The 26675-nt window shown below is 21.6% G+C and overlaps 2 protein-coding genes across 3 annotated transcripts; one reads left to right on the top strand and one right to left on the bottom strand.

The window, feature by feature from the left end:
• The first annotated feature begins 313 nt into the window (after positions 1-313).
• On the top strand, positions 314-22947 carry LOC122849939 (QRFP-like peptide receptor). Of its 2 annotated transcripts, XM_044148874.1 has the most exons (11): positions 314-660; positions 5641-6039; positions 6112-6242; positions 17535-17656; positions 18579-18702; positions 19094-19299; positions 20851-20995; positions 21402-21562; positions 21664-21825; positions 22074-22143; positions 22414-22850. In XM_044148874.1, the coding sequence occupies exons 2-10, from the start codon at positions 5904-5906 to the stop codon at positions 22108-22110; spliced, it is 1224 nt and encodes a 407-aa protein (XP_044004809.1). In that variant the 5' UTR covers positions 314-660; positions 5641-5903; the 3' UTR covers positions 22111-22143; positions 22414-22850. The 2 variants fall into 2 exon arrangements, with proteins under 2 accessions (XP_044004809.1, XP_044004810.1); XM_044148875.1 differs by lacking the exon at positions 22074-22143 and having other exon boundaries at positions 22414-22947.
• LOC122849938 (SET and MYND domain-containing protein 4-like) lies at positions 14486-17097 on the bottom strand. Its single transcript, XM_044148873.1, has 3 exons — positions 17055-17097; positions 15877-16977; positions 14486-15817 (listed from the first exon to the last, which is right to left on the bottom strand). The coding sequence occupies exons 1-3, from the start codon at positions 17071-17073 to the stop codon at positions 14979-14981; spliced, it is 1959 nt and encodes a 652-aa protein (XP_044004808.1). The 5' UTR covers positions 17074-17097; the 3' UTR covers positions 14486-14978.
• Positions 22948-26675: the final 3728 nt, after the last annotated feature.

Below are 26675 nucleotides of genomic sequence, written 5' to 3'. Positions count from 1 at the left end.
CAAAATACTTAAGTACTTGCCAAACATCGACACTTGAATAATTTATAACAATTATTAGAGAAAAAAAAAAAAAAAGATTGTAAGATTTAAAGATTTAGAATGAAATAAATGTGTTTTTTTTTTTTTTTTTTTTCGTTTGTACATGCGCTGAATGGATCATTGATGCGTTTATTATCATCTCATCTTTCTCATCTTTGTTTTTATGAAATTTTATATGTATGTGTGTATTCATGTGAGTGTAAAAATAATTCAAATGTGTGGCAGTAGTAGAGCACCACCAGCATACCCTAGCAAAATATCCACTTGAATCCTCAATTGCCGCGTGTTCGTTGTTCGGTATACATCACAGTGCGCATATTTAAATAAATTCTATTTTAGTGACTTTATTTAATAACTAAATATATAATTAAATTAATTATTATTATTATTGCATTAATTATTTAGCAAGTTTTAAATTTGAAAAGAGAAGAAAGACAAAAAAAAAGAATGAAATTTTTTTTTTTCAACAAGTTAATATTGTTTAAAAAATTAATAATAAATTATTAAAAATAATATATTATATTATAGTTTTTATTGAGATAAAACTGATACTGGGAAAAAAAATCCAAGTGTTAAATAATAATTGAAATTAATTATAATTCATTGGAGAGAAATCCACAGGTGAGGATTGTTAATTGAATTTTATTATTTCACTGGTATTTATTGGAAAATTTTTCTATGTATTTTTAAATTAAAAAATATAATAAAATAGTCAATCAAATTTAAAACCAATTTTATCGATTTATTATGTATTTGCATTTTATAATCACTCAATTGATATACGTTATATACATTCAATTTTAAATTTACAAAATATTTTCAATCTATGGTAATTTAGTCACAGCAAAATAGAAAATTTAACCATATAAAATGAGCAAAACGAACAGAAATAAATTCATTAATTTTTGATTGAAATAAAAAATTAAATAAAGTTTAAATAAATAAAGTAAAATAAATTGAAAAATAAGAGTTAATAAAAAAAAAAAAAAAAGCCAAGTATTGTTTCATTAAATACAAAATGAGTATTGGACTTTGTTTGTTTTTTTTTTTCTATCAAAGGATTGAGTATAAATTGTGATAAAAGTTATTTCAACAAAGTATATATAGGTATATTGTAAAATGATTTTTTAAAGTGATAATATAAAAAAAAAAAAAAAATTATATGGGTATATATAAAAAAAAGAAAAATAAATAAATAAAATTGTTGAAGAGTGGAAGAAAAAAAAAGCTCAGATGAAAATAATAATAAATAAATAAATAAAAAAAATAAAATAGATGAGAGATGTAGTGTGATGAAGAAGGTGGATATATGTGGAGCATGGTAGAATATTCGTGGCAGGATATTTGTTTGACGTAGATATATATACATTTGACCGAAAGCCTGCTGATGTAATGGCCATTTGGGACACCTGATCCTTGTAATCCTTATCCTCTATATATTTCATGATACAGTCATCGGTTATATATACATATAAACTACCCAAATATTCACACGTAAAATAAAATAAGCAAATACAAGTATCAAAAAAATATAAACATTTATTAAATATTTAAAGGGCTTATATATAAAAATATATTTAAAAAGTTTTATTATAAATAGTAGACATGTATAAATTAAAAATGAATTATGTGTGCATGGGGATTAATTAATTAGACAAATTTTATTCCATTGGGGAAACTCCGAAAAAAAGAAAATTGTTTACCTCTTTAATTATTACTGGAAAATGTGATTAAATATTTAGCTTGATATTTTTTTTTTTCTATATAGAAATTCAATGATAGTATTGTAGAAAAAAAATAAATTAAAATTATCAAAGGGGTGGGATTACAAAGGGGGTTGAGAGCTCTATATGAAAATAATTTTTTTTAATTTATTTTTCATTGCATTACAATTATTTGGAAAATAAATAAATAAATAAAATATTTAAAAAAAAAACAAGATGTAATACTAAAAGTAAAAAAGATAAAATTTTTATTTTTTTTTTATAAAAATAAATATTCTTTTCGATTGAAATTTTTCAAATAAATCTGATTTAAAAATCATATGATAAATGTAAAAAAATAAAGAGTGTTTTTATTTGTGTGAAAAAAAAATCAAAGTTTGCTGAAAATGTAACAGTGTTCAATTCAGCATTAAATATTTTTTCAAAGACAAGATGATTTTGTTTTTTTTTTGATATATAAAAATGAAAGTTTATATAGAAATTTTGTTGGCAAACTTTTAGTCAAGTTTTAGAGCTTTAATCACGTCGTATATTAGTGAATTTATATAAAGTTTATTATTATGAGGTTTTATATATACAAGAGCAAAAGTTAATCATTCTTGCGCAAAATCCGTTGATGATTATCCTCAACTAATCTTCAACAATAATCGACATCTCTTACAAGCAACAAACTTTATATACCGACTTGAATAAAAAATTTAATAACAATAATTATTTAAATAGAAAAAAAAAAAAAAAAAAAAAAATTTATGTCTCGGAAGTAATCAGTGTACAAGACACCAGGTCATTTGTTGTTAATTACAATATTTTTTATAAATAAAAAAATTTACAATATAAATTGTCGTTTTGTGTCGAGTGACACAATATTAACATTTACAATAAAAAATAAAAATATACTGAGAATATTGTTAACGACGTGCCAACTGACATTAATCTCGTCTAAAAATTCACGCTTTCATCGTGAAAATATCTAATACACTTTCACGAAATAATATTTTTAGTATATATAAATCAAAAGACAAATAAATTTTAAAAGAATTTTAAATTAATATTTTTCATATCAATTAATTTAGTATAATGAAATTTAAAAAAATTAAAATTTTTCAATCGAGTTATTTATAGATTTTTTTAAATTATTATTTATTTTTAGTTCAAAATTATAATTAATAAAGTCAAAGGAAATTTTTTAAATATTTATTAGCAAACAGTTTTTTTCTGTTTACTGTTGAGTTACTTGAGTATAAACAAATTTAATAAATAAAATTTATCTATTAATTATACTTTATTTAAACTTTCAAACAAAAGGATAAAATTAATTAATTTATAAATGAAGTACAATTTTATTATATAAAATTTTTAAATTAAAAAATTAATTTAATATATTCAGGTTAATCAGGATTAAATAGAAAATAATATAACATGTTGGTTTGATATATAATATAATAAATAAGTTAAAAAAATGTCGATAAAATTGAATAGAAAAAAAGTAAAAAATAAAACAAGCAATAACAAATGGAATTAATACGTTAAAAATAATAAACAAAGCTAATTGACATATAGCAGGAAGAAGGAATAATAAAATAGTCAGTAGGTGGTCTTTGTAAATAATAAATAATGAAAATAATATAAAAAAAAAAAAAAAAATTGAAAATGATATATGAAATAAAAAATAAATAAATAATAATCATAAAAATTGGAGTCAAGTTATCAATGTGGGAGTAAATGAACAGCATTTTTTTCTCAATGGGTTTTTGCTACCCTTGTTTCTTCATATTTATAATTTTTTTTTACGTTTTATTTTTTTGCCTCGAAGGATTGTGCAATTGGAGAAGAGCATAAAAAATAATCTGTTGTATAGTATTTATATACTAAAAAATATTCACTGGCTATTGTAGATTATTGGAGATTTTTATATAAAAAAAATAATTATTATTATGTAGGTTGGACCAACGCGTTGGGTCACGCTGGTATTGAATTTGTCTACAAAAAAAAAAATAGCATACAATCTATATTAGAAGCAAAAAAAACGTATTTTTTTAAGCTATAATCTCATATGAAATTTTTTTTTTCAAAAATAATCATTGAAACTGTAAATGCCATAAATGTAGAAAACTTATTTTCCCTATTTATTTTTTTTTTTTTTAAATTTAAAATTACTTTTTAAGTCTAATCAAAGTTTATTATTTATTTTTAAATTATTTTTATTTAATTGTGTCCTTGAAAATATACCCTTATTATTTAAAAACAAAAAATATATATGACATTTACACCCTTATATTTTTTGCTTCTATAAACTTATGATATATTTTATTTTTTTCATCGATAAGAACTTTTTTTTTTCTATATATTTATCAGTACCTACAAGTTTTTTATTTCTTTTTTTTTTTTTTGGTTTTTCCTAAAAAGGTTCTATGTACTATACGAAAACGCGTTTGCATTTATTTTGCCTCATTAGATCACTCCATTTATTCACCCACTCGAAATGGTTACGTCTTTTATGAATTTTTTTTTTCCTCTTTTTATTATTGTTATTTCAAGTTTTTATTATTTCTTCTATTTTTATGTTTGTGAGTGTGTATTAGCTGCTATTTATCATTTTGTATATTAAATTTGAATCAAGATTCATATACACCACACCCTTTTAAATATCGTTTGTCTTTTATAATTTAATCGCACTTTGACTGCTCCTTTTATCTACGACTACAGGTAATTTTTTTTTTCTTTTTTTTTTCTTTTTATTTTTCACCAAGTGGAAGCACTTTTTTTTTCTCTTGCTTTTGTTTTATTGTATATACTATTTCTACAAACGTAACTTTATCTTTTATTTATTCTTATCAGTAGTAATAAAAAAATAAATGATTTTATGTCTTTCAAGTTGCATTTTACTTTGACACGATGCTGACGCGTTTGTTAAAATATTTATTTAAAAAAAAAAAATAAATAAACATATTTAACCAACTGTAAATTTGACTTGAATAAATTTACAGTTTTTAAATATTTCAAACAAATAATTATTTCAATGCCATGCAATTTTAAAAACACTATTTTTTAAAAATGATTCTAAAATTTTTATTATTATTATTTAAATATCCATTAGTTCAAAAAAATAAGAAACAGTAATAAAATAAAACGAGTTGTATTTTTTTTTTATTTTTTGCAACTTGGTTTGTTTTTGTTTTTCTTTGAGACAGTGTATAATAATTAATGTTAGCAATGTGCATTTGTAAAACGACGTCTCTTTGATTGAAAAGAGACAGTAAATTCTCACGAGTGTTTTTTACTATCATCACAAACATTAGAATATAAAGTAAAAAAAACAAAGCCAAGGACATAAAGTTGATTTTCTTTAAAAACTCTCGATAAATTAATTAGTATATATTTTCCATCAATAATATTTATAACTTGTCAAACAAATAGACAGCTTATTTATTACTCACTTTGATAAAAAAAAAAAAACATACTTATATAATTTAAAAAACAAAAAAAACGTGATTAGAAAAATCAACAAAATAATTATATACAAATTGATAATTAAAAAAAAAAAAAAAATAGAATAAAAAATTAATATGAATTTTTATTAGTAACAGGAAAAGTAAATTTGAGTTTAAAAAAAAAACATTTTATAAATATTTTCAATGTTTGTTATGTTGAATAATGATGTACAGAATTTATAAAACAATAGTTTATCATGATGAGGTGCATACAATTGTAGCATTGAAATGACAAAGGTTTTCATGAGAATAGCTGTATTCATAGTTGTATTTTACTTAAAGTCTACCCATATAACCAACATAAAATAATAACAACCAAAGTACATACACGCATTTATACATTAAATTGTTTTAAATTAATTATAATTTATATTTTTGCTTCAAAGGTTTCACTGTATTCAAAAATAAAAAAAATACAAAAAAATGCAGCTGTTCAACATATGGATTACAGATCAAACTCATGATAAAACATTTAAAAAATTTATTAAAAAATCTGGATAGAGACTTCATTGATGTGTTTTATTAAATGATCAATGTTTTAATTACCATGATATCAATCAAATGTTAATTTAAAAAGAAAATAATATTGTAAAATTCATTGATCAGTTTTTTTGATGAAATATATTTGTCAGTAAATATATAATTCAACATGTCAAATGATACAAATGTCACACTGGATCCGTTTCTTGATTATGACATTAATGAATCATTGAATAATTATGAATGGTCAGAGTTGGCACCGGCACTTGTTGTTTATTCAATAACATTTTGTCTTGGTCTTACTGGTAAGTTTTTTTATTTTTTAAATTTGTAAATTGTATAATAATTTACTTTATATTTTTTGCTGTTTTTAATAGGTAATTTAGTGATTATTGCATCAACACTTTGTCCAAAATTGAGACCACTACCATCAACACCGACAAATATTTTTTTGGGTGGACTTGCAAGTGCTGATCTTATTCTCATTACATTTTGCATACCAGTCAAGGTTAGTTTATTTAAATAATATTTAATTAGTTAATTATATTAATTATATTTTGATTTAAATTAAAAAAATATTTTAATGTCTTTTTTTTTCTTTTTTCATCTCAATTCAATTTTTAAATCAAGATAATTAATTAAACTCAATGAAATAATTTTTTTTTTATTCAATTATACTTTCTGATAATTGATAATTTAATTTAAATTAATAAAAATTGCTGTCAATTTATCGTTAAATAAATTTTTTTATTTAATTAGTATTTTTTTCTTTTTTGATATTATTTCTTTTTTAATTATTAATAAATTTATTAAAGTTTAAAATTAAATGAAAATTATCATGTCAAATAAAGATAATAGAATATTTAAAAGTTAAACAAACTAGTGGTATGATGATTATACCACACGAATGATTTTAAAAATAAAATTCAACTCATTCTGCCAAGATTTAAAAATCTAAAAATAATTTTATCTTCTTCTATTAAGCTGCCTTGAATATTCATTTATAAAAAAATACAAAAAACGTATTTATATTTATGTCAAACGTATTGACTATAAATTAAACAACAGTTATTTTATTTTTTTGGTTTTTCATGTTTCAATTTAAAGACCACCAGGTTGATTTTATTTTATTTTTTTTCTCAGTTGTCTGGTTATGTATAAATATATATGCATCAATTTAATTTTAAAATACATCGAAATTCTATTTTAAATTTTATACTTTATTTATCGATTATTATTAGGTTATAAAAAAATAAAATTTCAACAAAAACAAATGCAGAAATATCTGGTTTGTATTTTTTTTTTTTTTTTTTTTGTGATAGACACAAGTTTAATAATTTCGAGGTCGATACAACCAATCAAATAACTTGGTCAATAAAGCCTTTAAATTGAAAGACACAATTGAATTAATTTGTATCATTGTCACTGTCTAATTTTATATTTATTTCATAGAAAAAAATAATAATAAAACAGCTTCTATATTATTCTAATAATTTATCTATTTTTTTTTTTTTTTTAATCTATCAGGACTTGATTATTATTTCATTTTTATCTACCCTCAATAATCTCATGATGATAATTATCGTTGTTATTTTATGTTTTATTATTCAAAATATAAACTAAGAATTTTTATTTTTCTATGAAAGTCTATCGAAATTAATATCCAACAAGAAATAAAAATAAAAACGTAATGAAGTTACCTCAACTTGGTGAAGATATATAAAAAGAAAAATAAAAAAAACTTTTAGATAGTGAGTAAACTTTAAAAGGTTATGCAATTTTGCTGAATTAATTTTTAAAAACTAAATTTAATTAAAAATAATTTTTCTCGTGTTAATTAATTTTATTTTTTACTATTTAATTTAAATGATGATTATTTTATTTTATTTTTTTGATTCAGTCATCACTCAATTTTGTGTAGGAAATACTTTAATAGAATTTTTTTTGCAGCTGAGTTTGATCAAAGCTGTGTATTTTTTTTGATAGACTGTTTACTTTAAATGATATATTTTTAACAAAATTTATATTTTAAAAAAGAGTTTATTGCAAAAAAATTTTATTTATTTATATTTTTTTTATAAAATAAAGTCTCTGTGTTTTATGGTAATAAGACGATGATGAAAATATATTCTGCATCTGAAAGATATTGGTTGTTTAGAAGAAGCTATATTATCAAGAACTTTATATATTTTTTTTTCGTTTGACATTATTATCATAGCATGAGATGAAAAACATGCCACGAGAAAATTGGAAAAATATATATATTGAAAGATAAATTTCATCATTTTATTTTTCAATTTTAAAGTATAATCAAAATTACAAGAATCAATTTATAAATGATGCATTACAAATCACCTATTTTTAATATTTAATATTCAATTTATTTAGAAAAAAAAAATATTCTAGTATACTGGTCAAGGCTGTTAAAAAAAAACATAAATTTAAGTAAAACAAATACAAAATTCAATTGATATTATTAACAAGATGACCTTGAAATTAAAAATCAATAAAAGCAATTTATAATAAGGATATTTTTATTTTTTAAATTTATTTTCTTTTAAATTTGTTAAACAAAAATACCAAGATAATTAAATTTAAATTATTTTATGGTTTCTATAACTTGTTTTTAATTGATTAAATAAATTTTCAATTTATAATAAAATTGACATGATGCATTATATGTCATCTATTTTTTTTTTTCCTGAGTTATTTAAAAAATTTTGTCAATACTCTTCAAATTGTAAAACTTATTTGAAACTTTGTTGTCAAACTTTGACATTATCTACCACCAATTTTTTAATATAAAATATTAACTAAACTGTGAACATAAAATTTAACAAAGTTGAGAATAAATTTGTGAGAAAATATATATTCTTAGAAGTTTTTCATTGACTGAGAACGTATCACAATATAAAATGAAGGAAAAAAAAATCTAGTATATATATAAAGGCATATAGAAAATAAATGATAAAGAAAAATTGAATAAAATATTTGAATATTTCAATTGTACAAAAAAAATTTTATATTTATATCAGTCATGTTGTATAAAGGTGCGAAAAATTCACTCTGTTAGACTTGAATGAAAAAAAAAAACAAAAAGGTAAATTGCACTTTCAAGATTGTTAACCGAGAATACAATTTCACATAATAATAGGGTCAAAATTTTCAGAGTTTATCTAAAAATAAACCAATAAAATAAGATGAAAAAGTTTAAATTAAGTTACAATTTTTTTGAATTTACATGCAATCAGAAAAAATTGTCACGTGTATGGAAGTAAAAACTTTTTAAATTTAGAAAAATTGTTGATATAAAAAATAAAAACCATCTTGATTTTTTTTTTGATTTGATTCCATCAAATAAATAGGCTTTATTAGAAAATTCAACAGAATTTTTTTTAGTAAAAAAATCTGTTTTTAAATAATTCATTAAATAATTATTTTTCATTTTCAAGTGGAAAACACCAGGGAAATACGAGAAAATTTTTAGTTTAAAATGAAAAATTTATTTGTAAAATGTCAATGTCGTAATCAGGTACTTTTTTCCCTCGGGATTCTTCCAAAATTTTTGAAGGCAACTAATTTTACACTGTTGATATGAAAAAATAAAAAAAAAAAAAAATCTATTTTTCTTTTATAAAATTGTTTAAAACACTAAATCAATATCAGCAAGTTTTTTTAAATATAAAAAATTTAAAATACTCGAGTTTTATCGATTTTATTTTTGTATTTTTGTTGTTTTTTTTTTTAACCTTGATTTTAATAAATTACGTTCAACAATTTGAAGTGAATATAATTACATTTGTGTTTCGAATTTCACTATTTTCATTATAATTTATTTCCACAATTATAAACATTCTAGCAATGCATTTGTCGAGGTTAATATTAACAAAATATACATCAGTTTATGCAGAGTCAAGTACTGTCGATATATATATGTTCACTTGAAAATTACAGATAGATTACAAAAACCAATAAAACCAAAAATTTATATCCAGCTTCGTTGATTAAAAGTAATTTTAGGTTCAATAAAATTCAAATACAATTTCTATATTTGTTAAAATATATTGGAAAATTAACTAACGAAGAATTTCCCTTTAATTTACAAAACGTTATAATATTTTTAATATTTCATTGTAATTTTACTTCATTCGTATGCAATTTTCATTTATAAATTTACATGTAAATATATTATTAAATTATGCGATTGTCAAATGACTTGTCATGACCAATTTTAAACAACCCACTATGAAAAAATATCTATGAAAAAATTATAAAAATAAAAAATCATTATATTTTTTTGATTTAATATTCAAAAATTTTAACCAATGAAAGTAATGACTTTTTTGTTATTAAATATTAAATTTAAAATTTTGTGATTATTATTTTTAGATTTAACTAGATGAGACTTGATAATTTTATGATAATTTTTTTTTATTTTCAAAGTCGTGTACTAAAGTTTTTAAATAAATTATTAACTTGATATTCATATCAAAAGCAACAGGTAAAACACCCTGTTTTATTTTACTCCTAATTATTACCACGATTATTTATCGAAATTTTACTTAACAATATAAAGTATTTATGAATTTTTAAAATTTTCTTTTAGGTTTATAAAAATTCTACCGAGAGAATGCATCAGTAACTTTTCTAAAAAAATTTATAAAGCCTCCAACTAATCCTATTTTTCAAATTATCTTATTGAAAAAATAAATAATAAATTTATTATATTTTTTTAATTAATTGCTAAATTATTTAAATCCAAATTTTTGTAATATAATTTATCATATTTATATATATTTTTTTATATTAAAAAATATAGTGATTAAATAAGTAAAATCTCCTTGATGGAATAAAATCAATTTAGCTTAGTTTTGGAGAGCTTAATAATTCACAGTGTGTCGTGACATTGGGTCAAGATGTGAATAACGCTGACAACAATCCGAGTGGAAAAAAAAATCCCTACTCAATTAAGACCAACGATTTATCCACGTACATTATTATTATTTTATTTTTCACCAACCAGTGACATTACTTAAATCACCAAATCACAATTTTAATGGTCACTTTTATCCCTTTTTGTTTTGTCTTTTATTTATTTTTTTTTTTTTATCAAATTAAATTTATCCAACAAAATAAATTTATCTTCACATGAATTTGTTATTTTCTTTTTACCAACTCGACAATATTTATTTATTCTTCCTTTTTTTTTATATCAAACTGTCTAAAGTAAACACAAGAATTATAAATGAACAGTAGACTCGAATAAAAAATTGAGAAAAAAAATTGCAATAAAATTGTAAATGAATGAAAAACCTTTACTTTTTTTTTTCGGTCTCAAAGATTTTTTGCATTGTTTTGACGATGTATAGAAAAAAAAAATTGAGTAAAAAAATTTCATCGAAAAGAAAAAAAAATGAATTATAAGGTTGAAAAAAAAAAAAAAAACCTGAACGATATTTTTGTGATTTTATATCACCCCGACAATACAAGGTAGTTGACAAAATTGTATAGCCAATGTTTTATTGAATAAATTGTTTTTTTATATTATTTTTTTTCATAGTCATTGACGTGCAATCATTTTTTTTTTGCTTATACATTTTTACCCATATTGTTTTTGATCGGACAGGTCAGCATATGAGCAGAACAGAGAAAAGTCTCTGTCATTGTGTGCCTTCTGAACTATCGTCATAAAAAAATATATAAAAAATAGAAAGAGTGTCAGCTACTTGTTTTTTATTTTATTTTATTTTTTCTTTTCTTCTATGGAATAATATCGATATACTTCCAAACGAATTTTCATTTCAACACACAGCTTCGATAAGCAGAAATATATTTTATTTATTTTCAGACAATTTTTTCTATGACACTGTCATTCAGAAATTTTTTTAACATGTCCCATGTGCAGATATATAAACTGCGTATCTATTACTTGGTTAAAAATAAAAGATTTTAAAATTTTTTAAAATTTTTTAGCTGCACTAATGAATTATTTATTGTCAAGTTGGATTTTTGTTTTTTGAAAATTTTAAAATTGAAAAAAAAGCTCGATATATTTTTACCAATTATTAATGTTAATTTAAATTTTTAATTAAATTTATAAATTCTTGTTTTTTTAACTAGTATTTCTCATTGATTATTTCATTTTTTTTTCTGCCAAAAAAATATATTTTATTCTATTTAAAAAAAAAAAAACTTAACAATTTAATATTGCACTTTTTTTTCTTGACTTTGCAAAGAAATTTTTTTTATTAATATTACGAACGGATAAACACGGATAAAGAAATTTTTTATTATCAAAAAATAAATAGTAATTTATTTATAAAACAGCTGTCTGAAGTTGAATTAATTTTTTTATTTTTTTTTTTTCAGTTATTATAATTCTTCCAAGATTATTATTATTACGTTTTTTTTTTTAGAGAAAAAAATATGGTAATTCATTCATTGAATTATCATGTCATTTTCTATGTCAGATTGATAATAAAAAAAATGTGGACATTGAGTCTAACATCCATCAGAATAATTTTCTGTCGGAAAATAAAAAAAAAAAAATATCTGACCTTGTGCAACGGTAATGATGAAAAATGTATTTTAGGAAAAATAAAAAAAATAAAAACCAAGTGTCTCTCACAAGAGACCAATTTTTTCGTCATTTATATTATTATTATTTTTTTTTATAGAATATATTTGTTATTATCTTCAAACAACCAGTCAAAAAAATAAAAAAAAATTAAATAGTTTGCATTAGAATCAACGTTCAAGCTACTACTCTCTCGAGAGATCCTCAAAAAACAAAAAGAAAAAAATCTTTACTCAAAGAAAAAAATAATAAATATAAAATAAAACTATCAAGATTTAAGAATTTCTTTTCTCTTTTTTTTTTGGGGTAAAAGAGAGTAGAAATATTGATAATAAAAAAAAAGGGAAATATATATAATCACGAGTTATAACATTGTTGAATTTCATTAGAAAAAAAATGGAAAAAAAATCCAAGAGCAAACGTGATCAGTATAACAAAATACCAAGTGACAAAATAAAAATAATAAAATTCATATAAATACATATATGAGACTGTAAAAAGCTTTTATATTTTTTATTTTAGTGTATGTCTTTTATCATATTTATATTACAATTTATTTATCATAATATTTTTCCTCAATTTTCTAGATGTTGTTTAGTGATTTTTATATTTAAATAAACAAAAAAGAAATGTATGAAAAATTGATAAAGAAATATAAATTGTTATGAAAATTTCTTGTGAAAATTAAATTGAAATTGTGACAAAATATTTTTTTAAAAAGCTCAACAAAGTGTTTTTATTCTTTTGATGTTTTAAATGTACTAACAAAGCTTTTTGATGGAAAATTTATTTTCAAATAGATATTTAAATAAATTTCAATTGTTTAAAAAAAAAAAGATAATTAACTAAATTGTTTGTCAAGTTTTTCATCAAGTTTAAATATATTTTTCAAATTATTTCAACTACTCTATTATGATTTTTTGTATCAATTAATTTCTTTAATATATATTTATTTTATTTTTTAAAAAATAATTGAGTCTACTGATTCATCAGCACGATCATTTTTATCTCATTAAATATATTTAAATAATGTATATTAAATTTTCCCTTTTCTGTATAATATCTCCCGACTAAAAATTACTCATTAATTACAGCGAAATAATTTCTACGAAAAAGTTCTTATTGCAATATAACAATGCTATTTATTTTTATCCTCAATAAGGCCAAGTTGTTAACGATAATATATATTTTTTTTATGATGATAAAAAGCTTTGTCATATTGGATGGACATATTTTTTTAATGGTCCATTTATTGTTACATATAAACAATGAAAAATATAATAATTTTATTGATAGATTAATGATGTATACATGAAAATATTACTTCAATAATTTGTTATAATATTGTTATGAAATTTATTTTAAACTTTTAAGCAATCTATTTTTAAATTTAATATTTTTATTATAGCCTCGAACAAGTATAATGCATTTATAATTGCATGTTTAAATTTGTCTATTTTTTAAAATTTTAATAACCAATTATTGTTTGGCTCGGAGAAAAACGAACGAGCAATTAATTATTTATTCAAGGGATGAAGAAAATCAATACAATAATTTGAATGATAGGTCATGTTGACAAGGGATTTTCATGTTGAACATTTGGATCGTATCATAGACCACATATACTTCTTGGCCTTGAAATTCTGTGGTTCGACACATGCTAGTTAAATTATACACTATTCATCAACAAATAATCCAAAGATTAAGGTCAATTAAGAGTCAATATAACGCATCAATAATGTAGACTATCAATTTCAATGTGAAATAAATAAATTGAAATTGTTCAAGTATTTTTAAATTGAAATATTTAATTTATTTATATCGAAAATTAATAATACATTGGAATTATTTTTAATATTATTATATAGAAAAAAAAAATATAATCAAGGTGATAATGAACAAATGAAAATTATAAAGCAGTTTTTTTTCTAATCAATAGTTTCCTCGAAAAAAAAAAAAAGTTGATATTTATTTATTTATTTTTTTACTTATTCGAATAAATTATTTTGAAATGATTATTATTTTTTTATAAACTGCTTAACGATAATAATAATAGCAAATTTTATTTTTTAGATAAATTTTTTTTTCTCTTTTTTATATTTATTTTGAAAGTTTTACTTGTGAAAATAGTAAAATCGATTTTTATACTATGATAACCAGCACGTGAGTATTTTTATATTTTATATATATATTCTATTTTTAAGTTTTAGAAGAATTTCTGGATTTTAATAAGTCACATGTTAACTTTGCTATGGAATTTTCACTTTTTTATTTTTAATATTTTACTTTAGTCTGGTTATCGTAAAATATGCAAAAATAATAATCATGTCGATGAATATTAATAAAACAAAAACACTCAAGAGAAAAAATTATAAAAAAAATATATTTAAATATTTTTTCATATTTAGCATACTATGTGCTTGGCAATTACCCTTGATAATTAATAAATTCACAACAGATGCGTCTGTCTACAAAAATGAAACAAAAAAATAATAAAAAAATGAAAAAAAAAAAAGAGTACCTCAGTAATAAATGAACCTAAATATGAAAAATATTTTTTTTTATATAAACAACGTTAAACTCGAGGGTTTGCACAAATTGTGTCACGAAAATTCCGACAATTTTAAATAACAAAAAAAGGTATAAAGCATCAAAATAAATATTCAACTAATCAAGTATATATAAACGTATTTGTGATAGACGATTATAATTTTCAAGTAATCTTTGCGCGACAAATATTTCACCTGAATTTTTATCAAGCATATGATAATATTCATTGATAAAATCAATGACATTTTGAGTGTCTTTTGATAAATCCATCAATCGATTATATTTACGTACGTAATTGTCAATTGATAAGCTTGCTTTAGACAATTTCTCACGATAATCTATAACTTTATCCTGAATAGGCATAATGAAATGAAAATTTTTTTCATTTACAATAAACTCTGGACATTGTAATGGCCAATCCTCAACGCAACACTCACACTCACAATCAAAACCATAATTATTTTTATAAAATTCTTGTCTTTTTTGTTTTTTTGCTCTTGCATATGATGGTCCATAATTAAAAAATATTTGTTGACCTTTTTTTATTGGACAAAGTGATGTTGTTATCATGTACTCACCATTTGTACTTCTTGTCATCATTGAGTTACAACTGTGATTAAACATACTAAAACTTGGCAATACAGCTTTTGCAATTGACACTGTTGAATCTTTAAATTCTGGTAATTCAATTGTAAAACCATTTATCTTTGTTAAACAAATATTTTTTTCAACAAATTCAACGAGGAATATAAAATCATCATTATCCTTTAAAGTGTCATTCCATGATTCAGTGATCAATCCAATTTTGATGGCAATAAAATATGCTATGAAAATACTTGTTGCCGATATTATCATATATTCTTGTGAATTTACATCTAAATTTGATGACAATGTGTGGATACTTGAAAATTTATCTGGTTGAAGTTTACCATCAATTGTTCCTCTTTTAAGTGGATCTTAAAAAAAAACCAAATTAATGAATATAAATTTTTAAAATAATATATAATATATTTACCTGTGACACTGTCAATTTCTTTAATATTTTTTTTTAATTTATCAATTGACAATCCAGCATCTTTAAGAGCCATGATAGTTATTCTTAATCCAATAATACAAACATCATCAACTTTGAAATTATGTATTTTTTTCATAACAAAACATTCAATATCATGATAATCAGCTTGTGCTTTATCACGACAATCATTTGAACAATAAATGACATTTGCACATTCATTACATGGTATATTTGACCAAGTTTGTTTGCTACAATTCCAGCATAATTTGTATTTCATACTGCTACAAACCACTTTAACATATGGCTTAACAACACCAATAACTTCACCAGCTGGTATGTCTCTTGTTGCTTCAATATATCTTCCAAATTTTGGTGAATATTTTAGCTCAGTTGAATCAGAAAGTCCTGGGACAATTGAATTTTCATCATTTAATTTTGGTGGATTTTTTAATGGACTCAACTTGTGACAAATAATTGTTTCAAATTGACACAGTAATTTTCGTTTTTTTAAATTTTGAAAAAACTTTTTTTTATCAATATTATTTTCCACTTTATCAAGCCATTTACGTGATTCATCAATTGCTTCATCTAGTGCTTCAATGAGTTTTTCATCATTTGTTGTATTCAATGCTCCAATACAATGTGCTTTACGATAATAAAGTTCTGCTTTTAGATAATCAGAATTTGGATTGTCCAGAGCACGATTAATATCAAGAAGACAATCTGTCACTAATTTTGATCTTAAAAGTAATTTACTACGTTCATTATATGCACTAGCAAGTTCACGACTATTTGGTGGTGCATGAGCAACACTCATTGTATATTCATCAAGAACATTATCATACATTTTTTTAGAAATATATTCTTCTGCTTGTTTTTTATACATCATTGATGACTCGATACTTTTTGTACCACCTTCTGGAAGTTCATATTTAGATGATATCATTTTATCAATATAATATTTAATACGTTCTTTATTGTTCAATGATGATGACACAGGAACAAATTTCTTCTCGCATACAATGCATGATTCAGTTAATTCATCAATTTTGTCATTATCATCAGACTCTAGTTGTAATTTCGACAGTTCCATTTTGATATCTAATTAAATAAAACAAAATTTATCAATTATCATTTTTTTAATAAATAAAATAATTATTATAAATTATTAAATTTACCTTTTACCGATGAATCCATATTTTTTTTTTTTTTTTATTGAAACAAATAAAAAAAAAAAAAAGGACGCGCAAAATTCAACGGTTTTTAATAGACTTTAAAATTATTTTTCAGTTGTTTTTTTTTGTTTAAACAATTAAGCAATAATTAAAGTTCAACAAAAATATAAATAATTAATTGTTGGTGTATTATTTATCAATAATTATCAACAATTGAACAGGCACGACATGACGCCTTGCAATTCTGATAACTTAATTAATTGAGGTTAGAAAATTTTAATGCGTAGTAGAAACAGTAGAAAAAAAAAAAAAAAACCGTTACATGGTGGTCAGCAGTGGTCAGCTGTGTTTACTTGGTGCTTGGGGGGTCCAGGGGTCTCAATGGATGTCTCCAAAAATAATATTTACTTGTAATATTGTTTTAATATTATTAAGTTATTTTATTGAAACTATATTTGTTTAATTATTGATTATTTGTTACAGATTGCTAAACTTTTTTCCTACACATGGACAATGGGATTATTTTTATGCAAATCAGTGCACTACATGCAAAGTGTATCAGCTATTTGTTCGGTCCTGACACTAACAGCAATGTCAGTCGAGAGGTGAGTCAAATCATTTACCTTTTGTTTTTATATTTTTCTATTTTTTTTATTCAGTAATATTTTACTTGTGCTTTTTTTATTTCATAACAAACTGGCTAGAAAAAAAGTATATAAAAATAATAAAAACTTGCTGACTTGTTTACAGAGTTGTTTTTTTTTTTAGCTAAAATTTTTTGCTCTGTCAACAAGATTAATTGATATTAATTATTTTAAAATATTATTTTGTTTATTAATCCATTTACACGTCGTTAGATAAATTTTTAAAAATATTTTTACTCTAAAAAAAATATACAACACAATTAAAAATATAAATAATAAATTATAAATTTTTTTTCTATTATTTAATATGATAATAGTTATAAATAATTATTTATTTTGTTCAATATTTAATTCACTTGATGGAATAATATTTGTCTCAAGTATTTTTATGAAAAAAAAAAAAAACTGATTGAAAATAAATTGTTGAAATTGTTAAATTAGATTTGTCACTTTTTAAAAATTTATTATCTAATTTTAAAATAAACTTGACATTGATAAAACCACACTGTTTTATTTAAGCCACCTTTTTTTCCAATAAATTACTGTTGAAAATTCTCATCACGATCTTTGAATTTTTCTTATTTTCAAATATATATTGTTATTTTTTTTTTTATTCTATTATTTCTATTATTTTATGGTTTACAAATCTATGTTAACATGTTGTCTTTCAGCATTAAAATTCAAATCATAATTTTTTAAAATTATACACATACATCAGTGACAATTTTTTGATCACAAACCCTCTTGACAATAATTTATATTCATGAGTATATCTCAAACAAAAATAAAATTTAGATTACATATTTTAACGTGATTTAAAAATATATATATTTTTTTAACTACACTGGTTAATTATAATTTTTACTAATTAATATGCACACAGGTATTATGCAATTGTACATCCAATGAGGGCACAGTACACATGTACAATAAGTCAAGCTAGACGAATAGTCATGGTGACATGGGCAGCATCTTTTCTACTTGCAATACCAATGCTATTTACTCAGGTATATATTTTTTTTTCTTTTTGACAAATATCTGTAAATACATTCAAATCAAACTGTCATCTTGAAATATTTTTCATTATTTTTCATCCACTTTTTTATCTACTTATTTTTTTATTTTATTTACTGTTCTATTTTTTATTTTTTTTTTTAAATATTTTAATTTTCTATTTGAATACATACTTGTTATTCAAAAATATTTAACTCTTTATTATCTAGTATTTATTTCTGTTCTATTGTTAAAAAAAAATGACTAAAAATAAATTGAAGATATTGTAAAATAAATTATAATTTATAAATAATAATAATTTATAATTAGTTAATTAAATTGATAATTAACTTGTTGTTTTAATTGTTGATAAATTGATTTTTTAATTATTTTTTTTTCATACAGAGACACAAAGCTGTTGGTGAAAAAGTACCAGCATTTTGGTGTGTCAGAGATTCTGATTCAGTAACAATTTGGCGTCTTCATGAATTGTACATGTTACTATTGGTATTGGTAATTCCACTTGTTGTTATGGCTTTTTGCTATACAGCAATATGCTGGGAAATATGGTTAGTCATGAAACGAAGATACCACATGACATCAAGACACGCGTGAGTTAATTATCTATTTTAATTATCAATATAATGTTTGGCAAAATTAAATTTCATAATCAATAAATGCAATTTAAAATATTTAATAAAAATTGAATCTGTTTTTTTAGTTTTACATTGTATCAAATTTGGTTTAAAAAAACATTTTACTAAATGTCGTAAATAATAAAATATCAATACTCATACATCAATATACACATAAATTTTTTTTTTTGATACAACATGTGTGCGAATGAGTATAAACTTCCTCTCTCAAAATAGAAGTAATTTTTTTTTTTTACTTCTTGATAAAATAGTTTTTTTTAGAAAATAAAAAAATTGCTATTGCTCATAGCTGTTCGAGTGCATTTGATTGTACAAATATTTATTGAATTTATTACAATAAAAATAAATAAATATATTTGCGATTGAATAATTCAATTTGAATTAAGTCATGTAAAATAGGTTAAACTATTAAATGTTGTAAATATTTTTATGAATTTATAAAATCATCAAGTTTATATAGAAAAAAAAAAAATCAATATAGATTAAAATTTATTAACGGTATTTAAACATAATATTGGTATTATTTGAAATCCTATTATTAGAAAAAATTATTATTATCTCAATTGAATTTTTTAGATAAATAATAGAGTATATAAGTAAAAATATTTTCAAGTATTTAAATTGATAATCAATTTATAAATTAAATACATATAAATAATAAAATTGAATAAAGTATTAGATGGTAATTTATTTCAGCAATATTTTACTGATTAAAATCAATTTTTATTATTATTATCATCATCATGAAATATGGTATGTAGCTTTGAACAAACGCAGACTACTCAAGTTGCCTTCTGATAATAATTTTTAACGTATATATCAATTTACTATTCAACACAAGAATATTTTATATACTCACTATGTATGAACATTGAACACTATATCGTCAAAGAGAAATATTACAAAATGACTCATATCACGTGTAATAAAGTACCATACACACTTTGCAATTAATGATAAACCATATTTTTAATTTATTATTTTAAACATACTTGCATGTACTTCATGAGTTTCTTCTTCAAATTTAAATTAACTTTTTTTTTATTTTACTATTAACACAAAGGTGTTTTATTTTATCAAATAGAATATAAATTAAAAGATGAAATTTAAAATTATTATTTATAAAATATTAACACAGTAGTTGTTTATTAATTATTATATTTTTTATAATAGCCATATATTGTATTAATTATGTAGATGGAAAATTTAATAAAAAAAAATTATGATAGTCTAGTTTCATAGATAAAAAATGTATTTTAAAAATTAATTTAATGGCAGTTATTTTTTATGATAAAAATTAAAAAAAAATGTTGATGTTTTATGTGGAGGATATTTGAAGCCTTACAATGTAAATAAACCTTGATAAATATATAATTTGCATATAGAAAATAAAAAAAGGAAAGAAAAAAAAATATATGTATGCATAAATTAAGTTAATCAAATATTGATTTATCTTTTTGAGATTTACCAGTGTTGATTTAATATTTGATTTTTTTTGTTTGTCAGATTAAGTCCAACTGTTAATAACAATGCAGTTAATGGTGAATCAATTGCAATGACAGATAGACGAAGGGATGGAGATAGATCACGCCGTTCACGAAGTAGACGTGGTGATGCACGTACTGAAATTGAATCAAGAACAATGAAACAGGTATATACACACTATTCATTAACATACTTTTGATATAATTTTACAAAGTTGTTAAACTAACAATTGCACTTCTTGATTAGTTTGTGTAAAATTTTTAAAATTATATCAAAATTCCCTTGATGGATACAATCAAAATTGAACTTGTTAGATTAAGCAAACAATATTATATTATTCCAACAGTTAAATACGAGACTTTAGACAATGATAAAATTATTACTAAATTACTTTTACTTGAAATCTTTTAATTCATTTAGAATAATAACAAAAAAAAAGGCATAAATGTCATTTGAATATTTATTTTTTAAATAATAATAAAAGGCGAATAATATTTTCAAGGACACAATTAAATTAAAATTATACACTGATAAATTTAGTAAATCGAAATTAAGTTTTTGTATTTTTTAAGGTTGTTAAAATGCTGGTTGCTGTTGTTGTTTTATTTGCAATTTGTTGGAGTCCAATGCTTATTGACAATGTTTTAACATCATATGGAATATTACCACGACTCAAACATGATACATCAAAACATTTAAATACAATATTTCAACTAATGGCATATTTCAACAGGTCAGTTTAATTTTTTATCTACCAAAATCTACCAAAATTATAAATTAAATTATTCCAATTTAATAACCAATGTTAATTATGGTATTATATTTTTTTTCCAGTTGCATTAATCCAATTATCTATGGATTTATGTCCAAGCATTTTCGTGAAAGTTTTCTAGCAGCAGCATGTGGTGGTTGGTGGTGTTGTTGTCGTAGACGTGTTTATACACCACCAGTTAAACGACATCCAAGTGTTAGTCAAACTCGTACCACCAGTGTTAGGTAAATTAAATTAAAAACAATATAAACTCAATTATTGTTATCAACTTGTTATAATTATCCATTTTTTTATAAAAGCTTAGCTGCTTTTTAATATTGTTTAAAGTTTTTAATTGAGTTTTCCTGTATTAATTAAATTAAAATATTTATTAAATTATTAAATAACAAAAAATACAAGTAAATACATTGTTATTTAAATTTATTTATATATATTTTTTTTTTTTTTTCTACTAAATTTGTGCTTTTCACAGGACGAAACGATCGGTTTTAATCATTGACAACAAATAATTGTCAATTCTGGATATGGTCACTTCAATTAGAGTTGAGTATATTGTCAAACTGTGAAAAATACAAAATAAATAACAAAAATTATATACGTTTTTTGAAATTTAAAATTAAAAAAAATTCCAAGACATTTTTGTTGATAATGCAAAATTGATTTTCAATAAACGTATTTATTAAATTATTAAATTTTCATTCATTAATTTATTCAATAGTATATTTAAATTTTATTTTTCATTGTAAGAAAAAAATAAATTATTTGTGTATGATTTATAAATAAATTTAATAACAATATTTTTTTATTTTCAGATGGGCTTGATGCTGTACTTAGTTGCGGAAATAACCCTGTCAAATACATGTGGAGACATGGCATTGACATTTTATTGCGTGTTTATTGAAAAATCCAAGAGCCTTGTCATCAAATTATTGGAAAATAAATCCTCAAAATATTTATACATCCTGTCAAACAAATAACAAAAAATAATATTCAGCATCTGAGAATCTTCATGTGAATTTGTCGTCATTAGTTTTTAAAATTATTGTACCCTAAATTTTGTTTCACAAGATAATATATAATAAAATGTTTAAAAACTTGTTGATGTAATAGATTTACTCTACAGTATTTATGATGATCAAATGTTGATACACTGTAAAATCATTATAATTATATTAGAATAATGTTGTCGTGAAAAAAAAACCATTATAATATAACCACGTTGATATTTAAATATATATAAATAAGAAAGAGACCAAAGAATAATGTTGCAATTAAATAATATAAATGTAAATATATGTAATTTATTTGTTAACTTAATTAAAATAAATATTTTAGATGTTTAGAATTTATTGTTGATATTTTTTAAAATTATTCTAGTCAATTTGTATGAAAATAATTAATGAAATAATATTATATAAATAATAATAAGTAAAATATTTAAATATTTAAATGCATGTGCTAAAATTTAATTATTAATATTATTAATAATTAATTAACTATTTGTTAATATGTTTTTTTTTTTTTTTATTTTCGACGTTGTAAAAGTTAATTTTGCTCAAAGATTTATCCTAAAAAATCTTGTAAATAAATTAATGAACAATTATCTATTTATATATTTAAATAAATAAATAAATTGTCAAATATTTATTTATTAATTTATTTAAATAATAATTGAAAATAGGTGACAAACATTGTTGTAAAAATTTTTGTCTAAATAATCTTGAGCTGTTTTTTATTTACATTTTTTTTTAATAAATATCTTTATGAAATCCTTAAATAATAATAACAATTAAATTTTTATAACATAAATAATTGCAATTAAATTTTTTCTTATTTATTGTTATTTATTTACATTATTATTATTATTATTTTTATCTATGATGCTTTGTCTGTGTATGTATGTGTGACTGTGTCAGTGTGTGTAATGATGCTGACGCCATGTCGTGTTCTTTGCGCGTCTTATTTTTTTCTCCAAAATTTAGTGTAATTTTGACTTAAAAAAATTAGTTAATTGAATAAAATTAGATAAATAATTGAATTCCAAGTGTTTAGTGATTAATTGAACGTAAAATAATTAATATTGGTCGCTGGATTCATTTTACTCCAATATCTGTTGTTGAAACGGTCGGACGCCAACAAAATGGAGCAAAATCGGTAAATTGAGTATTTTATTATTATTTAATCAACTTTAATATGCTCATTAATGTTGAATAAATTGTCTATAACAATATTCAACATTATTTACTACAATAATCATAAATAATTGTTTCAAAACTCAAATAATTTCAAAAATAACCTCATTTTTTTTTTTTTTTTTTATTACGTTCATTTTAATTTTTTTTTTTGTTTAATAAAAATGATAATCCGACTTTGTTTTGTTGTATTAATTATTATAAATAATTTTTTTTCAACTTAAAAATATTGTTAATATATGATTTTGGTGGTTTTTAAGTGAAAAAAAAAGTTTTAAAAGTTCTTTGTGCTTGAGATGTGAGTAAAAATTAAAAAATCAACAAACCAATAACAAGCCAGAGATTTATTCATTTATTTAAACAATATAATTTAAAGTTAATGACAATTTTAATAATTTTTGTTTATTTGGATCATTTTTGTTCGTTTTTTATTTAAATTTATTTCAACAAATAATTGATAAATAAAATAAAATTAATAATCAAATTTTTAATTTAATATTTTTTTGATTATCTCGTGACAATTAGATTTTTATTTATATGATTTTATTTTAATTTTTTGTTACAGCTGCTGTTAATTTACTCATAGTACAAATAGTAAGTTTTTAAATAGATTTTAAAATTTAAATAAAAAAAAACCTGAGCATTATTGCTTCAATTGGAAAAGTGACAAGTTGACAACGTTATGATCATGAGTGGCATCATTATGACATCATCACAACACCAACTACACCAGTTAAAATCAAGCAGCCTTGATAATGTTAACATAATTTTATGCAAGTTTTGATTATTGTTTGACATCTCGAATTAATCTCAATTTTTTTTTTTAATCAGATAATAATTTTCAACAATATATTGAAGCTTCTGTTGGCATTCCATTTAATTTTTTAAAATACTCCAAGTTATTTCAACAATTTACAAGGCTAAATTGTGCTCTTGAAAATAATGCATTTGAATTACTCGTCAAGAAAAGTGTACAACTTGCTAGATTCAAATATAAACTCAACACTGACTTTTACAGAAAAAAATAATGCCATGTGTTGTTCAGCATGTAGTTCTGTTGCCACCAATGCAACTGATGATAATTCAGCTGGCTTCAACTCATAGTGATTTGAAAAATAAGTCTTCAAATTTTTCAACTTATTTATTTTTATTTATTTCATAATATAAACTAATTAATAATTATTCATTTTTAATTAAAGAGTGTGTAGGTTTTTATTAAGAAATTTTTTTCAAATCAAAGTGAATTCAAGTGTTAAAAAGTTAAATAGTTTTTTTATTTTTTTAAATATAATTATCATAAGTTAGTAGTTGAAAAAATTTACATCATTTTATTTTAATTGTTGTTGAAGTTTTTAAATGTAAAATAAGAGTGTTAGTGATAAAATATTAGTGAAATTGTGTCAGTGCTTGTTCTATTTTTGATCTGATGAATCACAAATAAATTACATTACTTGGACTTAACTATGGAATCACCTGAAAACATCAACGCCCATTTGCTGTATACAATCAAAAAGGTAAAATAAAAAAAGCAATATTATTTTTTATCCTCAAGATAATCCTGTTTTTAAACTAATTAAAAAAACTAATAATCATTTGCGTTTTTTTATTTACAGATTGTATTTGATCATAAATTCATGTACATACACATGGACAAGGTAAGTGGCAACGTGAGTCAGTTGATATAAAGCTTAACCAAGTATTTTTTAATTTGTCGTTAACAAATTATACATCAATTAATTTACATCTAATCTACAATAATCATCTCACCGATAATATTCTCACATTAATAACCCCATTATTTTTTTTTTTTTTATCGAAATTTAATTTCCTCAATATGTTTTCTTTAAATTAAATAATTTATTTATATAAAATAAATACTCAACTATTAAAGAAACATAAAAAAACATCAATACATCGATATGTTTTTCCTAGAAATAGTTTAAAAAATGAAAAAATAAAAAAAAAACAGGTTGAATAGGACATTTCAATTGAAATCAACAGGTAAATTATATATATGGTTTTAATTTTTGAGAGAAAACCTCGCAGGGGGTTAAAGGATGAAAATCTTTAGATTGTGAATGAAACGGATAGTGTTAGAAAATAAAAAAAAAAAATAAATAAACGGTAGCAATTTAGAGCGTTAAGGTGCATGGTCAAAAAACCTAGTGACCTAAATTTTGAAAGAAGAAATAAAATTCGGTAGCTGGTGAATCACATGGTTGGATATAAAAATTTGTAGTGTATGTGTGCTTTAAATGAGACCTTTTTATCCAACATTCTGACTAAATTTAACAAAGGCCCAACTGTGGTGCAATTGGTCCTCCTGACGACTACTTCAACTTTTCTCACGCCCCATCGTTTTATTTTTTTTTTTTTCTGCATCGATGCACCATTTTTTTATTTAATCTTAGTTTTTTAGATTTTTTTTTTTCCTTTTCATTAGACTTTGAATGCTCACCTGGGGGTGACAGAGATTTACGAAATTTAAGATCCAAAAAAAAGGGGAAAATCTTGATGGAAATTCCTTGGTTTTTTTTTTCTGCTACTGCTATTTATTTATTTATTTTTTCACTCGTGATTTATGATTGGAATAATAAATGGAATTACCTTATATTCTACTAAATTAAATTGACTATTTTTGGAGTTTTTTGTTTAATTGTCATTTATTTGTAAATAATTGTTTTTGTATTTTTAAATCAATCTTGACAATTTATAGAAAATATAAAGAATTTTTAAAAATTGTTGAAATAATTTTTTATAATAATTTAAACCATATGTCAATTTAATTTTGTAGATTAATGAATTTCACGGGCCATCTGACATGGCTTAATTTTAATTCAATTAATAATTTTGATGGAATGAAAATTAATTGTTATATAACG

Source organism: Aphidius gifuensis, linkage group LG2 (genome assembly GCF_014905175.1).
Source record: "Aphidius gifuensis isolate YNYX2018 linkage group LG2, ASM1490517v1, whole genome shotgun sequence".
Lineage (NCBI taxonomy): Eukaryota > Metazoa > Arthropoda > Insecta > Hymenoptera > Braconidae > Aphidius > Aphidius gifuensis.
The sequence above is the reverse complement of the archived record's forward strand: the minus strand, read 5'-3'. Positions and strand labels throughout refer to the sequence as shown.

Bases quoted from the DNA above. Each gene is read 5' to 3' on its own strand.
- LOC122849939 (XM_044148874.1), top strand. From the start codon at position 5,904: ATGTCAAATGATACAAATGTCACACTGGATCCGTTTCTTGATTATGAC. The intron at 18,703-19,093 runs GTATATATTTTT...TTTTTCATACAG, and splicing joins TACCAATGCTATTTACTCAG to AGACACAAAGCTGTTGGTGA. The intron at 20,996-21,401 runs GTATATACACAC...GTATTTTTTAAG, and splicing joins AATCAAGAACAATGAAACAG to GTTGTTAAAATGCTGGTTGC.
- LOC122849938 (XM_044148873.1), bottom strand. The intron at 15,818-15,876 runs GTAAATATATTA...TTTTTTTTTAAG, and splicing joins AGAAATTGACAGTGTCACAG to ATCCACTTAAAAGAGGAACA.